This window comes from Atractosteus spatula, chromosome 5 (genome assembly GCF_055471065.1).
Source record: "Atractosteus spatula isolate fAtrSpa1 chromosome 5, fAtrSpa1.hap1, whole genome shotgun sequence".
Lineage (NCBI taxonomy): Eukaryota > Metazoa > Chordata > Actinopteri > Semionotiformes > Lepisosteidae > Atractosteus > Atractosteus spatula.
Genome location: NC_142710.1, coordinates 43,526,141 through 43,543,973, shown reverse-complemented (window position 1 = coordinate 43,543,973; position 17,833 = coordinate 43,526,141). Strand labels below are relative to the sequence as shown.

General features: G+C 43.7%; 1 protein-coding gene across 5 annotated transcripts in view; it reads right to left on the bottom strand.

Moving 5' to 3' along the window:
• Positions 1-1,721: 1,721 nt before the first annotated feature.
• LOC148835136 (LIM domain-binding protein 3-like) overlaps positions 1,722-17,833 on the bottom strand; it is a 55,253-nt gene continuing 39,141 nt past the window's right edge. For 2 of the 5 annotated variants that reach the window (XM_088916051.1, XM_088916053.1), the window contains exons 4-10: positions 16,770-16,845; positions 11,507-11,529; positions 9,141-9,344; positions 7,378-7,407; positions 4,536-4,699; positions 3,362-3,398; positions 1,722-2,201 (exon numbers count right to left, since the gene is read on the bottom strand). In XM_088916051.1, the coding sequence (XP_088772177.1) occupies positions 2,105-2,201; positions 3,362-3,398; positions 4,536-4,699; positions 7,378-7,407; positions 9,141-9,344; positions 11,507-11,529; positions 16,770-16,845 (631 nt within the window). In that variant the 3' untranslated portion in view covers positions 1,722-2,104. Of the gene's footprint in view, positions 2,202-3,361; positions 3,399-4,535; positions 4,700-7,377; positions 7,408-9,140; positions 9,345-11,506; positions 11,530-14,537; positions 14,864-16,769; positions 16,846-17,833 lie in introns of all 5 variants that reach the window. The other 3 variants (XM_088916049.1, XM_088916050.1, XM_088916054.1) reach the window with 2 other exon arrangements.

Below are 17,833 nucleotides of genomic sequence, written 5' to 3'. Positions count from 1 at the left end.
CTCCAACCCATTGCAGGGATAACAAAGGAGGTACCTTCTTACACAAAGTGTTCTGTGATAATGGAACAAGATACCCAGCCATGTGCCGATAATCTGGCTTCATTTAAAAAACAGCTGGTTGAGATCCTTTGTCAACTAAATACCAAACAGGCTAGATGGGCCGAAATAGCCTCTTCATGCTTGTAACCTTTTTAATGTTCTAATTGAGGTTCAAGGCATCACTTGTCTGCTTTTAAAAGCATAATCATTCAGAAAGACTAGACAGTAGTTTATCCTGAACTGTCTGTCCAACCTCTTATTTAATTTTCTTTTTAAACCCAGTAGACTAACTTGGGAAAAACTTGTTTGCCTATTAATGAGATAAATGTGAACTCAATAAAATAGCATCATAAAACAAAGCAAAGCTAAAACTATCCTTTAATCTATTTAAACATTTTCTCTAACTATCTCCCACTTCACAAATAAAAAAATTACAATGGCATCATACACCATTACTAATCCTACAAGCTTACAGCACGTTAGATAGAAAAACAAGAATAAGAACTGTTCTCCACAAACGCTGGTTTATTAATAGATACAAAGGGAACTACGGAGTGTTCTGCACTCAGCGGTCTCAGAAATAAATAAAGGAAACTGAAACTTCACTCCATGTGTCAGTCTGTCTTTCAGTGTCCCACATGACCATGTGCACAGCATTACATCAGCATACTCAAGGATCTTGTCAGGTATTGTTGTTTTCCAAAGAGGGGAAAAAAAACATTGTCTTATTAGTAGAATAAGACAAAGGGCATCAAGAGATTTCAAAAGCAGTCTCTTGTGTTACTTAAAAAAAGTTGGGAGAGTTCTTTTAACCTAGTACTTTTTCTCCCTGGTATTGTAAACAGAATTGTCCTAATTATCATCAGCTTTGACACTGTTAGAGTAACTCTTATCAGACTGAAACTGGGAAGCAACAAGAGCCACTGCTCTGATTCAGGTCTGTACAGGAGCTGAGGCTGCTGGGTTGGGGTAGAGGATTACTCACTGTCGCCCCCCTGTGGATAGGACATGCCAGTGCTTCAGCACAGTGTTGACAGCCAGGTTACGGCCCAATGAAATATGGATTCTTCTTAAACCTATTAATTCTCACAAAGGATTCTCACTCCTTGCTGGGAGAGTTACATGGTCAAACTGTTGTGTGGCTTTTTGTTTCGATACCTTAGCTGCCGTGTTCAATGCCAGACAAGAATAACCAAGCTATTACAATGTAAAAAACAAAACTCTCTCCTTGGTAATGTTTTTGTGTGTGTTCTATGCCTAGATGGGGCTTCATTGCTGTTTACAGAACCCTGCTGCATTAAAATAAGCACATACTCCACTAGGCTTCGTGGAATTGTCCACTTCTGCATAAACTGCTGTGTTTGAGTCTGCTCTGTTTTGTGCCTGGTACTGAATGAAGTTTGCTTCCTCCCAGTCTTGAGGGTGCTCATGTTAACATGGCAGGGAAGCATATGCTCACTGGAGCACTACTGTGGATTCCACTGCAAATACTTTCCTCCAATGCCATTGTAATGTAACAGACTTACAATTAAACCAGAAGCAAGTTTACCTAGAAATTTACTTGACTCGAAACTGGATCTCAAAAGTTTTGAGCAGCCATTCTTCCTTACAAACCTGAACCCCTCAGTATCGACAAAGTCTACCAGTAGCAAAGGGGAAATAAGTGACACGTCGTCCGTATCTTTGTTTTGGTTTCAAAGTGGGGTCTCTTTTATTAAAATTACAATTCATTGGACTGAAGAGGAAAAATACAACAGTGCCAGGCAATTTCTATTACTTTTTTTTGTACAGCAACAAACAATTTGCTTTGGAAATCAGTGGAACAGCCCAAAAAAAGAAATACAGGCGTCTAGAATGAACAGAACTGAGAGCTATATCATAGTGGAGGGATACAAGATCAGAAACACACAACACATGAGGACAAGCACTCAGGAAACTGGTTTTGTTATTTTCTTTTTTCGCTACTCTACTGTTAAACTCATATTACAGGTACTAAACACTCTGCTTTCACACCTCTACCTCCTGTTCCTGCCTCATATATCTCCTGCCTGTCTCAGCTGCACACCTAACCCTGAATGTTAAGGATCTGTGCAGACAAGCCGTGGTGCCAGTTTTTCAATTTAGCAAAACGTGGGCCTTTTACTTCTGTTTCAAACTTTTCCCTGTGGCATGGAGAAAGAGAGAAAGAGAGGGGAGAGAAACAGAGAGAAAGAGGGAGAGAGAAAGAGGGGGTTAGGGATTGTGACTTCCACACCCCTGCCTGCCTGCCATCTGTGGGAGCTGGGATTTTGGGGTTTGGGCAATCCAGCACTTCTCAGTCCCCCATTGTGGCCCAGAGGAGCCTGTTCATAAGCAGCACTAATGAGTCTCAGCTTAACTGAGCTTAACAAACCAGAACAATGAAAATCAACTTTCTGTACTCTAACAGTACAGGAATAATTTCTTCTCCCACCAGGCAACTGAAACGGGGGTACATTTCCCAGTTCAGCATTTAAAATAGACACAAAAAAGTCTTGTTTGTATATCCAATCACTTGTTTATATAAGCTTTTTAGCCTGACATATTAAATTAAATTACTATTAAATTGATCTCTAAAGAGAATGGAAAGCAAGATTTGAAGTTGGTATTGCTTAGCATTTTCACACTGAATTCTTTACAAATGTCAAAACTGTACCAGAGCAGGGTTTGCTGAACCATTCCAGCTATCATACAGTCAAGAGCTGCTGTACAGTGGGGATTGCTGTGGGTCTGACAGGGAGCAGGATTCCAGAGCTGGTGCCTAAGACACACACTGGCAGTGGGACCCAGTCTCCAAAACTCAGGCCATGCTCTAGCATATATCACCCAGAGGGACAGCCTCCTGGCACATGGGGTGGCCCAGTCCTGAGAACCCAGAGGAATGGCATTGGGCTCATGATATTCAGGGAGCCACTTCAGACTGACTAACATCAAACAGGGCACTGCAAACCAGCCAGTGGGCAGCATTAGTGCTGAGGTGAAGTCTGCTTAGGAAACCCACTGGGACTGCTCAGGGTGCGCGTACTGGAAGAGAGAAGCACAAAACTGCCCAAAAACCTCACCCACTCCCATTATATGGCACTTAAACACATTCGAGCTCCGAAAGGTCAGCTTCCTCTGAAGCCAAGGCCTTGGAGCGTTTAAGGAAGTTGCAGCCAAGCGTCCTGGAAGTGGGCCTGGCAGAAGATGTCTGTGTCCTGGATTAAGCTGTGTATTAAACCAGCGCTTGGCCTAAATCTCTGATGTACTGCTGGGACTGTGTGTCTGACAGATAAGACCACCAGAGCTGCTGCTAGCTGCCTACCTTGATCTCCTCAGAGCATCCTCGTCTGGGTCTTGCACTGAAAGACAAAAGAAAACAGAGGCGTCGGCGTTCGAGGTAGACAAGTAGACACCAACTGCACTGACCGTCACCATACTTCCTGAGAGAAAGGATTCAGGTCTTCCTGAATTCTTGCCTTTTTTACATTCAGCTAAACCAATCATCTTTGACCAGCTCTGCCAAAACTAGGCTCTTAAGGAAAAGCTTTACAGCTTATAATTGTCATTCTGGCATACTTAGAACATAAGAACAGTTACAAATGAGAGGAGGTTGGTTATTTTAGCCTTGTTGGTAACTAATAACTATTGATCCAATAATTTCTTGGAGCCAGAACTTGTTCTTGCTGATAGTGGGACTTGATTAATCAAAGTGAAATGGATCGTTGTTTAGTGGTTTATTGTGTTGAGCCTGACATAGTTTCCTAAACAATATAATTTATCAATAGTTTTGGTAAAACACTTTACTCTCTGACATTAGATTGGAAGACTCGGAGGACAGATTTGATCTCTTGATGATCCTGACAGTAATGACATTCCTGTTCCTTAATTTCATATACTGTATGAGCTAACTGTTAGTCTTTAATGCTTGTTATTTGCCATTTTTAGACAGGATGTAAGCAGGATGGTCCAAAAGCACTGTATTTCGATTTAGGTTTACAGGGAATCTAGCACTACTATTGTGTGTATGAATTACTATTCTAATTCAGTAAAACTCTGCAAAATTCAAATTAGAAGTATTTAAGCCATTAAAAGAACAGCGCTGAAGTGGACTTTTAAGAACCTGGTTTTGGTAGAACTGGCCAGACATACGAGTCAAGGTGTCTGAAGGCTACAGAGAGGACCGTGGTGTGGACATCATGGTGCCAGCCTTGTTAAGATCCCTAAGAAGCATCCCTAAGAAACATGGAACCAGCCGCACCAAGCCAACGTATCCATCACTACTGTGTTTGTGTCTGCTCTGTTGTATGCTGGGTGTTTTGCTGCAGCCCTTTGCTCCAAATGTTCCTTTGAATGAGACAGGACTCTCCATTACACTCTTACATGTAATATAATTCATATCTTACATTATATAACACGAGAGAGAAAGGGTCCAGATAAATAGTGGCATTGTACAGATTATCAGCACTGTGTGTGAAAGGGAAGCATGCTGTACTTACTGTACTCCGTTCCTGTGATGTGAGCCAGGACGCGGAAGGACTTGGACTGCAGGTTGGCAGCGCGGCGAGCCCAGTCATCCAGCTCGCCCTTCTCCTGGTTCTTGACGACAGCCTGATACACTGGAGAAGCACTGTCTACGAGAGGGTCTTTAACAGGGAGCGTACTGCAACCACAGAGAGAGCCGTTGTTGTCAGTAGGTCCTGAACCCTACCCCCTGCTAGGCTGGGGTCACAATACCCCCCAGCCGCTGAGGCTCCAGAGGAAGACCTTGTTCAACACACAACACATCCTGTCACTAGCCACTCTCCTGTATGGTTACCCCATCCAATCGGTAACTTGCACGCATGTAATCGGATACTTCTAGATTATTATTGAGACCTGGACGAAGACCTGGGGAAGTAATATCTAAGTCTGCACAACTAAAATAGAAGACAAAAGTAGAACCTAGGCAAACACACTTTCTGTCTCCAGTGATTAATATTAAAATACACAATCATTATAATATTAAACCCCACAATCGCTCAAACCCAGAGCCCTGGGAGACCCTTCTTCCACATCACAATCGCTCAAACCCAGGAAATGTCATCAGCATGTCAGGTCAACAGGACATCCACAATGCTCACCACCCATGAAAATCTATGGAGCAATGAAACACTGGGGTTCAAACTGGACAGAAACCCCAATTTAAAGGTACTGTGAATAAATCTGGCGCCATGTAAAATCGGACTTGTAGGTGGACGATGGGAGAGTTGGGCTCTTGGGGCTCTGTGTGCAGATGAGCACAAGCCAGCATCAGGACCTAACCAGACATGAACAATGAACATCTGACCTGCCTACATCCTTTAACCAGACACCCAACATAACCTTAGACATTTCTTTAACACCGGAGCTGGAACAGACTCAGAACATTCGCAGCCACTTCATTGTCAAGTACATTAATTGGTTCTTGGTATATCAGGCAGCAGTGGATTTGGGAGTGACAAACCTTGTGTGTTCTGTACACATTTCATACATAAAACCCTGCTCTCCTCAGGCCCAGTTCTTTGAAGATCAGCCTCAAGAATTAGCTTCCATTCTTCCAGAATCCAATTTCACTTTGTTCGGGCCCCTCTGCGCTTTTCTACTTTGCGGTTTAATTTCTGCCTTTTGGTGCCACTGAATGCTGCTCAGGACCATAAGCTATCATTTCTTGTGTAGCTACTTCACACTGTCCTTTAAGTACCTGTCTGAACATCTCGATAGCTGGAAAACAAACCAGCGGCTTTTGCTCTTTAACTGTTTTCCTTTCCAGACCGCACCTCTGGACACAGATGCGCCAGAGGACTGTGGACTTAGTTGGCTTAAGGAGGACAGACTTCAGGAGTTAGGAAAGAATAACAACACCAGTGAATGAAAGCAGAGGATCATGGGTTAAACACCAAAAGCACAATGGACTGAAGGGGTGTTCGTTACTGCAAATGTAAAACCCCAAACTGATTTCTTCTATAAGTAGTACAGGAAGCCTTTATGGACAAAGTTAGTTGGTGGAGGTTAAAGATATTTGAAACTGGCCCAGCAATTAGGTCAGGTTAAGACCATGTCCAAATAAAATGAAAGTATGGTTGACATCCCTTGAGAAGGGCTTTCTCCAAATCAAAACGCACCCTGAACTCATAATTGATACTACAAAAATGAAGTGGAATTATAAAACGAATACCTGGTACAGTACATTGTTCTGGCACACTCCATTTAACTGGGGCCACTTAAACAATGGTACCTTCAAACATTTCTGTTTACTCAAAGTTTTTTTTACTGCCTGTTAAGTGTTGAAGGCAAGTACATTGAGGACTCAAAGTAAAAGCGTGTCTTCACACACAGAGTTGTGGGTGCCTGTAACAGTTGGCCAAAAATAGGCACCAATTCTGGTGCTTGGAACCCCACTGTCTACTCCTATTCACTGTCACTGAACTCTCTGCAGCTTACTGGAACCCGGAATGACTGGAATGGCTAACCACTAGATTGTCACATGTAACAGTTTTCAGCTTTTAAATATATGGAGATTACAATTAATTTCACAGGGCTCTGCAAGTCTCCAACCATCTAAGGCTTGAAAAGAATGAATATGGTTTAATAATGCAAATGTCTACAGCTATTTAGCAAGTGAGGATTCTAGACAGAAAACTTTAAGACATTACAGGTCTAAGCATCTCCATTAACAGATGGGTGATAATCTGGGATTGAGACACTAACACCTGCTAATGGCAGTTTTCTTCAGGTCTGAATGGGCACCTGCAGAGACTACTACTCCACTGCAGGTGAGGCTTCTACTATTTACTGCACACCAGCAGCCCCTTCTTGTCTGAAACCCAGCAGGATGCCTGGTCCTGCAGTGAAGGAGAGGGGCTCCTGGTTTATGCTCTGCAGCTGCAGTTCATCTGAAATTTATCACTGTAAATTACTTTAGATAAAAGAATCAGCTAAATGACTAATTACTCTGCTTAACATTCATACAGTCACGTGTCCTAGATTATTAAAACAAATCAGGACAAGTGAGCATTTTATACACCATGCAATGCAATGTAGGAGTTAAAACTAATGATTCAGTGATAGGTGGGATAAACACCTGGACTGGTAGGAAGAGAAGATATCAACTCTGCATTGGCGGCAATATGGAATACGGAGAACTGATCCGTCCCACAGGTTCCCAACACAGAGATCTGAAACGCCACGGAGGACAGGGCCACAGCTAGCAGCTCAGCACCAAGGGGGATGAGCTCGTTAGTACAAGGAGGGAGTGAGATGAACAGGCAGGAGAGACAGACAGACGCCATGCTCGTCTGAGGCGAAGATTAGTCTACTTACGCCAGGGGAGAGCCGGCAGCACCACCACCGCTGTGAGTCACATGACCAACCGGTCACCCCCGGGCAGGGCCGCGATTGCAGGGGGAGGGGGGAAGCAGCAGGGCAGGGGTGAGACGGATGGCGCAGTGGGGGTGGTGGTGGAGGGAGGGAGTGAGAGAAGGGGGAAAAAAGGGAGAGATACGTGAGCTCTATACAAACAGCTGGAGCCCGGCTGTACTGTGGTACCTTTCCAACCACCTCCAGTAGACAATATCCCACAGTCTGATCCTGGTGTATGTAGCTGGACGAGATCCTCGGATCAGTTTGTTACTACTCAAGGGGCTAGATGGGCCGAAAGACCTTCTCTCCTTCGTGTGTGTGCCAGACACGCTGCCCCTGCCGTTACTCCGCAGGCAGACAGGGTGTGCACTGGGATGAATCCACTGGTTATCGATGTGGAATCACTGCCGGGAATTCTCAAAGGCAGTGGACGCGAAAGGGGCAATCGTGATCATCCGTCATGACTCCCGCCTACAACGATGCGGTTTAGCAGAACACGCTGCACATGTAGGCGCAGCTCCTGCAAGCTGACTTGGTGCAACCATGCGCTGCAAAAGTGCCCCCTGCTGTTCACGGAAGACAGGCAATCGAGGCCTCACCTGTGACAGCACGGTGCACAGAAGGAAGCTGGAGACTGACTTATCAGTGACACCGACAGCAAGGCAGGATACAGCTGGCAGGATTTGTACTAATGCCCACGCTGATAACTCTTCATCAGGAAGTTGACTATAATGCATTTGTATTGATTTTACAAGTACAGTATATCAAATAGAAACTTCCTTAATTCATTTTAAAGTTTAGAATAAGATGTTTAAGGTAATGTAAAAAAGGAGATGTGTGTAGAACAATATTTAAACTGAAATAATTTACCTTTTACAGTGTTCTCGCAAATTAAATTAAAATTTCATACCTTCCACAGTGTTTGTACCTGGAAATCCATTTATTTTTAGAAGGCAGCATAGGAATTAATTAACAAATTCCTGTACTGTGTTTTCAGAACTCAAGGTCAGTTAACGTTAATGAAATTTGAAAAGCTCCTGGACTGTGCAAAATTAAAAAAGAAGTCTCTGAAGATATGGGGAGGGAGCACACAGGGACCCGCAGATGAATTAAATAAAGAAGAGGACAGACGCTTCAGCAATGTGATTAATAGCTAGTGAACCCGAGGTAAACAGTTTAATAAGGAGAATACAAGGGATGGTTTTGGATGAAGGCGCTTCTCTTTTACATGTGCACTTTGAAGCGGCAGGACATGAGTCCCAGCTCGGTCTCTTCAGATATCCGTATCCACAAAGAGACACTTGTCTTCTCTCTCCAGCCTGAAGCACAGCCCTGAGTGAGCCCACTGTCTCACACAACAGCTGACCAGGAGGGAGACAACCCAGTGAAGAAAGCAGACAGGGAGCTCACAGTAATTGTCTATCACACGAGAATTAAAGTGTTCTTAGAAGCCGTCATGTTGGGGAAACTCCCCTAGAGAGAACAGGGAACAAGAACATCTATCTAGCTTTGATTTCTGAGTGACCCTACTTGGCAAAGGATTAACAAATCACAGAGCGACCAACCTACTCCAGTGCACTAACATACAGTGAAAGCACAGTGAAAGCAAATTAAATTAGAGCATTGGAAACCATGGTGAATGAGCACCGTGCAAATGTTTCTCCGAAGGGTCTTCAGCAGCCAGCGGACAGTGGGGTGGCAGGCCTGTGCAGAATGACGCTTACCTTGAGATGTCGCTTCCCCTGGCCTGGGCCTGACCAGCAATGGCGTCCATGATGGCGTCCTGGGAGTACATGCTAATGGGGGTGTTGTACTGGGCGTGGATGATGGTAGCCTTGCCACCCGGCCCCTTGACCTCAATTGGCTTGTGTGTGGACAAGGCAGAGTCCTTCAGCACGCTGGGGTTGAAGCTGGGGATATACTCAGTGCTGCAGGCAGTGGGGGGCGTGACAGAGACAGAGAGAGAGAGACAGTGCAGGACAGACAGAGACTGTGAGGGAGGAAGGGTGGCAGTGGAGAGTGTCCCAATGTGACAATGTAACAATAAGGAGGGGACCAATCAGCAGGTGAATTTAGTCAAGAAACCTGTACTCTCTGCATTGAGATGAACTGGCCTATGCCTGGGTATGCCTGTAACAAAAATACCTTGGATTTAATTATTGTTTCTGTGGGAAGCTTTGCAGGAACATGGGGACTCATGTCATTCCCCACAGATGGGCAGCTTCCTCTCAGAAGAGCCCATTCTGCAACAGAATCTCAAATACAGTAAGGATCTACAAAGCCAATTCAATCAGAGCACCTAGGTCAGCACCCCTACTCCTTTGAACAATGCCGAAGGATTTTTCATTCCCACACACAGCCAGGTCTACTATGGTACTGGTTTGGAATTAGTGGTCCAGAGGGAGCAGTGCCTCCTACTGGTCAACAAACACCACACCAGACTACCTGCCTTGCTGTGATCCCGAGACCAGGTCTGTCCGCAGGGTCAGAAGGCTGCCTGCCACAGGTGGCCTCATGGACTAGTCACACAAACCCTAATTTTTACTGATATCTTAAACCTAATTAACAAAAGCAGTACAGAGATATGAAGACACGGTATTGTATTTATGAAACAAAACATTTAAGGAGCTGAAACAGACTGAAATCAAGTGAAAAGGACAAAACGTAAACACAAAAAACAAAGCGGCCTCATATAAGATGGCATAATGGCAATCCTGTTAAAGCCACCACACTGCTCAGAACCAAGTCTGTTACAAACAAGTCCGAGAGATTGAAAAAATGCCCTAGGCCCTGAAATAAAGGTCAAAAGTAGATGTAACAATCACTCCCATAATAAAATATTTTAATCGTTTCAGACCAGAGCACACATATTGAAACTACTGGGAAATACATTTAAAACTGAGAACTGGAGGCACGTTTTACACAGAGAACTGTGGGAGTGTTGAACATGCTGCCCAGCCATGTTGTTGAAGGTGACACCCTGGCTTCTGCTTCCACTCTTTCAGTGAATTGCTAGATGTGGCTGTCAGATCAGTTAGCTGCTGTAACCATTCTTTTATTGTGATCATATTATTTATTCTGTCTTTAAAGCTATAATGTAGAACACAATATTTTCTAAATGCAACATGAAAAATGGCACATGGCAGCCTTTTGACCTTTAAATTCAGAATCACGTACCTCTTCTAGCAATATCTCCAGACAAGAGGTACTGTAACCCATTAGCTTACGGACAAACAGAATTGCATGCATGTCCACCTTACAATGGGATTGTCAATCTTTCCACTCCATCATTTACCACCCAGTTCACCAAGCCACAACATGCAGTCTGTCCTCTGCTGCTTTATCTTCAGAAATGGAGACTATTGTCTAAACCTTGGAGGTTCCAATAGAACTCAGTGTTTTTTCATTGTCGCATGCACTCAACTCACTACCAAGGACTGAAGCACAAGGGTCATCATGAAACTATGTGCATTGAAAGGATCAGGCTACAGAGCACTATACTCAGGTACTATCTGAAGGAAGGCATTATCCTCTATGTCAAACTGAGGTGAAAGTGCACTAGTTGCAGCCATTTAGAGGCACTACTGTTCATCTGCAACAGTCAGCACGGTTGCATAAGTCAATTACTGTATAAATTAAAACAAACTGAAATGGTGTATTATTAACCACCAAATAAATGTAAAGTGTTATAATTCATGTCTCAGTTTCTTTAATTTCCTGGCTGATTAAAATATTTTCTGACCTTTATAAAATGACTTATAAAAATGCAAACATGGGTTTACCCCATTGCTTGTGAAGCTGTAAAACTGCTGTCCTGACACTGTGCAGACCAGAGCAGAAGTGACGCTGCTGTCCCTCTGACGTAGGCGAGCCTGAGACACAGTTATAGTGTGCCTGGACGCCTGGAGCTCTACAGACATTGCTTACAGATTGGCTGCATGTTATATGAATCACCACATGCAATGGAATAGAAGGGTATGCCTGGCAAAGTTCTAAAGCGACCCAGGCTACTGGCTCAACAACCAATCACAGACAACATGCTTGGACACAGCACAGCCCGGAGCACAGGCTCATGGGAAATCATACTAACTTGGCAACAGTGTTGGCAATGACCTGATGCAGTGGAAAGAGAAAGAGAGAGAGAGAAAAATCAAAGTTAAAAACACATTCGAGACCTTTCACTCTGGCAACATCACGACATGACCTCAGGCATGGACAGCACTGCAGGGCGTGACTGTACTCAGATGTCCCGATGTCCATTGGTGAGGACAGCCATGAAAACTGTTTGTCTGGTGTGCAAATGAGCTAAACACTCCACTATGGCATCCTGATTAGAAATACTGTACCAAACTAATTTGATTTCTCTTCTACCTCAACCATCTAATTTTATGACCCTGAGCAACATTCAGTTTTTTTTTCCCTATAGAAATCTTCTTCTAAGAGACTCTTGAAATGCTTTGTGCAGATCTTTCTCAGAGCTTGCTCGCCTTTCAGGGAGTTGCCCTTGATTTATTAATCCAATTGGCCTCACGGACTCCATGACCACGGGTTATAATTGGAGTCTGAGCTTCATCTCAAAGCTTCTCAAGGACTCCAGACTCTGCCGCCTTAAACACAGTTTAAGGAGTGATGGACAAGGACAGCGGCCACCGCGCTGTGCCGCACTGACCCCAGGCCACCGCCCTCCAGCAAAACCAACCGCAGCTCCAAAGCCAGGACACTGGAGCGCTCACAGCCCCACCACATCACCTGCAGGGTTAAAGTTTATGTCAGGGTTCAATAAAGTCCTTTTTTCCCTTGCATGAAAATTCCTGTTTTTCCTAAGCAGGGAGAGAGATGTCCCGGGACATACAGAGCCAGTGTAGGATGGACAGAAACTCGAGCCCTCGAATTCCACTGCCTTTTAAAGGAAAGGCAAAAACAGGTGTCCCTTTGCGCTGGCGCAGAGAGGGTGTAACACTATCGCACACAGCGGACTCAACACCAGCGCCCTCGCTCCAGCCCTGCCACTCGCATGAAGTCACCTCTCCCGATCGCTTGGCTCATGTGCCTCATCTTTCCCATCTCTCGTTTTTAAGGTGGCTCTGACTCTGGATTTTCTTTCGTTATCCCCAAGATGATTCTTTACATAACAAGCTACTCAAAGTCAAGGACTTTCTGGGACTGGAAAGTTCTGGGAAGTGACTTTGATGACAAAATTTGCAGCTCTGGACTGAAGTTCTGTCTCTAGCTCATAGCAGTTTTTCAAGTTAAGACCAGCCACACAGCCTCAGAGAAACTTCTTCATATTCTCATATTTTAATGTCCACAAGTTTAACTGCCAATGAGAAGAAAAAATTTAATCCATTATTCACAAACTTTATCATCAATTGTTCTTCAGCAAAGAATCTTAAAATCAAAGCCAGTTTTTAAAACCAAGAATTCTTTCTTTGGTTGAACTAATGCCCTATGGTGTTATATAACACTCCTTATTATTCCATATGCTCCTTTAAGATTATTCACAGGGCACTCCCTAACTCCAACTTGGCATATTATTTTTTTTCTGAGGCCTGCCTTCCTTCAGCAGAAGTAGAAGATTTTGTATGTTTGGAAGTAATGAAGGAAGCCAGGGAAAGGCACAACATCCTGCTTGTGAATACAAAAACTACGAATGGCTAAATGTTCTGAGTCTCTTCTCTACAGCCTGGGATGGGGGAGCTGCTGGTGTTTCTAGTGTCGTGACAGCAGCCTGCCAGCAGGTGGAGTCCACTGTATGCAGCGGCAATCCCACAGCACTGGTGAGAAGTATCAGACAGTCACAGTAGCAACATAATCAGACTACATGATATGAGTAACGAGAGATTACTTTAAGGATTGCTTCCAAGAAGAACACCTACTGAACATGTCTGGGTGTCACTTAAGAATTATGTTACAGGCAATTGTCTTCCTCTAAAAAGACAAAAATATACAAGGTCACCTGAAGTTACCTCGACTGACAACATACTTCTTTAATATTGACACTCCACCAACTACAAGTTAGAGCAACTCAAAGAGTACATATTGCGTGCAGTCAGAGTCTGGGTTTAAGCCACTCCCTGAGGCATGCCTTCTATACCTTGAACTGCCCCCCGATGCCTGGGAAGGGGCGCATGACTACCCCTGACGGTCAAGGGAGGTACAGTACATCTCTCTGACTTGTCAGGCTCATTGTTCACTATGAAAATTGGTCCACAAAAAGGGGACAAGCGATGACTTTCCAAATTAAAGTACATAAATACTTTATATATTTCTACAGAGCATTACATTTCTGATGCTGTTTTAAGGCTTAATTCTAATTTGTCAAGGAATATAGTAACGAAAACATGCCTACCCTCTGTTTAACACATAAGAAAAAAACATAAAACCAGAGGCAACCCAAAAGGTAATCCAAGAGATCTGCTTTGTTACTCATCAGGAGTCCTATATGTGATTAATCCCAAGAGATCTGCTCTGTTATTCAGCAGGAGTCCTGTACTGGATTAATCCCAATAGATTTGCTGTGGTACACAGCAGGAGACCTATAGTGGATTAAATCCAAAGGATCTGATCTGTTAGAAACATACCTTCTCAACAGTGCTGCTGGGTCAGCCTCTCCTCCGGTTTTTGTGTGATTCAAAAGGAAGGCTGTGTCTATAACCCCAGTCCTCCAAGCAAACAGAACACTTAGTGCACTGGAAGTCTTACATACTAACAGAGAATGATTCTCATAGTCTCTGGGACCAGGTTCCACTCTAGTCCTGCTCAGAACTGTAATTTATTAGTCAGAAAGAAATAGCTTTTGAAGAAGAAGAGGTCTGGGTTTTATCAGAATACTATATACTGTATTGCTGCAGCTGTGACCATTAGCACCACTTATTTAAAACTCTCTCAGCTCCATTTCCTGATCAATAAGATCCCTACTTATGCAACTGAATGTGAAAGAAGGTTTGTGAAAGAAAGTGTTATTTCTGATATTCTAGTAAAAGAAAGAAGCCATCTGCAGCTGTATTCTGTGCACTCTTGCAGGATGGGGTTAACAGAACAGCTTTCTGACGGAGCCTTGGTAGACCCGAAGAATCAGTGGACAGACTCTGTTGTGGGTGTTAGTGTGTCCTGTTACATACCCCTGGAGGAGGCCGACAGCAGAGGCCCTTCCTCTGCGGCCTCCCTGAGCCTCAGCCATCTCCCTAATGGTGTCGGCTGAGTAAAGGCCTATTGGGGTGTTATACTGCCCCCTCTGCCCTGCCAGTTTGCCCACAGGGCCCAGTGAGACGGGGCCTGAAAGCCGCTTCGTCGGAGAAGGGGCTCCAGCTTCAGTAATTGAAACGTTAGAGAAATGGTTGATCTCCTGCTTGCTGTAGAAGTAGGAGTTTGTCCCGTTGGTTACCCCCAGTGGCTTGGGGCTGGTAGTGCAGGCTGAGAGGCTGCCATTGATTTGAAGTGACTGATCCTTCAGAAGGAAACAAAAGGCGAGAGAAATGAAATGACAAAAAGAAGGGGAGAGAAGATACAGAGAGCAGGGCACAATAAATGAATGCCTGACCTCACATCTACCAAAGACAGCTTGGGATGAGCCACGAGAGGTGTGACAATACAGGTTTTCCACTTCAATCACAGACAAGGTGGCCAGATGTGACGCTGCAATCAGTTGAAACTGAAGTATGCTGTTGTGTACAGTGTTCTCCATATAATGGAATAGTTGGCTGATTTTGACGAAGATGATCTTAAGATCAATTAGATACTGTAATACTTTGCTTCAATATCTGTAGCAGCATTCCTGGATTGAACAGTCATTTAAGACACAGCTCCTGACACCCCAGTTGAACAGCACAGTGATGAACTTTGGTCTGGTGATGAACCCCATGACCCAGGGGTTTTGAACTCCTAAGACAGCAGTGCAGTGCTGTCACTGTAACAGGCCTGTTCCTCACAATCTGCACTTACACGCACAGGCAGAGGGGATACTTAAAGCTGGAAAGAACAGATAATTTGACAGGTGATTGCTGATGTAAATCTACACACATGCCATAAAGTAAAAGGCATAGAAAAATAAACACTTTTGTGGGGCAATTTCTAATGATTTGCAACCCATTTCACTGCTCTGGACTAAGCAGTGGTATTCTGAGCTCAGCAAATCCCCAGTGTACTTAAGCAGCCATCGCGAGGTGCATCAGGAAAGGGTAAAGACACCACCACAATGGTATCAGCTGAATCCCAGCAAGTCTCCTCAAAATTCAAATGGTCATGGGGCTGTGGAGGACAGACAGACTGCTTTATTGTGTGCACTTTGGAACCTCCTTGGATCATCTGAAATTCTTGACAATGGTCCGAAGTCTCATCCACAGTAGTCCTACTGTATATGACTTTTTCCACTTAAATCTTAAGAGTTTCATCGAAACAAACACTTAAACCATGGAGGCATAAGTTATATCACATCTCTTTTGCAGGAGAGATCTAATGTAGAAGTGATAGTGACCTCCCAAATAATTACAAAAATCATTAGCACGATGTCACCAGTCATCTTCCCAAACACTTCCATAAAGAATGGCTGGAGAGTGTGTGTTATAGGAACAACAATGCAAAAACACTGACATTTTGCCCCGTTTGAAGCAAGAATGCAACCAGTGTTGCAGAAGATAAAAACAGTTTCTCATTTTCTCATTCTTTGGCTGCCCAGTAGATGGGGCCAGTAGATTATTCCTAGCAATTGTCAGGGAAGAAACACAAATTATTACTATCGAATGTAAATCTTGAATGTTATTTTGCTTCTTGCTTGCATAACCCCAGAAGTGAACTGTGTGCCTTACATTTGTCACTCAATGTACTAAGGTCTACTGGGTATTAAATAAGCTAGTTCTCAAATATCATAGCTCTCTTTTTACAGTTTGCTAGCCATTTCCTTCTAAATCTATATCTAAATCTGTTGCCCATTGGTGAATTCAGTGCTCCACTGAATTTTATGATAGTTTTCAGTGACACTTTTTCAGATGCTTTTTATGCTCAACCTGTGACCTCGGTAGTTCTTCCTAGTACTCTGGTATTTTGAATAGTATACATAACTGGAGCAGAATTAATTATGGGAATTAATTCAGCTTTTTTTTCCAACTTAATTCAGACTACAGATATTTTTGTAAATTTTTAAATAGCCATTTAAAATACATTTTAGTTGATATCAGTAATTGTTTGAAGTAGGTTATTAGGACATGATGGGTTATATTTTATTCCTACCACACTAGACCTGCTTGTTAAGGTTTTATCTGAGAAACATAGCTACAATACGCTGCCTGACACATGCTGGTTCAGCAGGCAGGGTGACTGGACCACACCCTGGCGCTGCCCTGCAGGATCTGCTTTACCTTCTGGTGTGGGATGACGGGCATGGGTGAATCCATTCTGGGGGTGGCCGTGGGCACTGGCGCGGGGCGTTTCGACCTGCCACGGAGTACAAAAAACAACTTATTAAGCCACAAATCAAAAACAGATACAGAAGCATATGGTCTGTTTCACCTCAGCATTGCACCCCTGACATAGCACACCCAGAGAATATGCTCGTGAGTTCCTTCCGTTTAAAACAGACTAGTCTACCACTTAAGACAATTTAGGAGTAAAAATGTTAAATATAAAATATTCTTAGACATTATTTTAGCAGTACAGCAAGATACAGCTTCAGTCTTAACTTAGTGTTATGCATCTACTAGACAATAGGTTCTTAAAGACATACACAGTTAAAGTGAAAAAGATAACAGTCTTTTGATAAAAAGAATTGTGATTTGCACTACTTCACACAGACATGACTATGAAAGGATGGAGTTGGCAGCGGTGCATTCCCTGCAGGCTAAACTTGAAAGATAAGCCAGCCGAGGTCATAAGCTGTTGACGCAGCTCTTGCCACTGGGGTTAAAGAAGAGAAGAGAGCAGAGCTCAGTAGCTGCAGGATAGTCCCCTGCCCTTGTTTCCAGAGCTGAGCTGACCAGTCTGGGCTTTGTCTACTTGATTATGTCAGCCTGCACCCCAGAAGCAAAGCCCTGGGTACACTGACTTCTGCACTGCATAGGTCACTGGCACATACAGTAGGGTACCGGGCCACGAGGGAAAGAGACAGAGAAAAGAAAGCAGGGATTTCTGCTTCAGCAGTTCATGGATGAAATGAAGGCCATCTCTGATTGGAAGGTGTTTTATTTTTGTGTAAGATATGGCCAGTAGGTAAAATGAAAAGGAAAGGGGAACTGAAATTTATGATGGAAACCTTAGTGACATTTCCAAACTGACCAGAAAGCACCAAGTATGTTGGGAAAAGATGAAGATGCTCGGAAGATGATTGTTTTGAGAGGGGTTTTGAGAATAATACTTCTGAACAGGGAGAAATCGGCAGTGCAGCCAAGTCCACTTCAGAAACCAAGGAGGGGATGTTGGAGTGGAT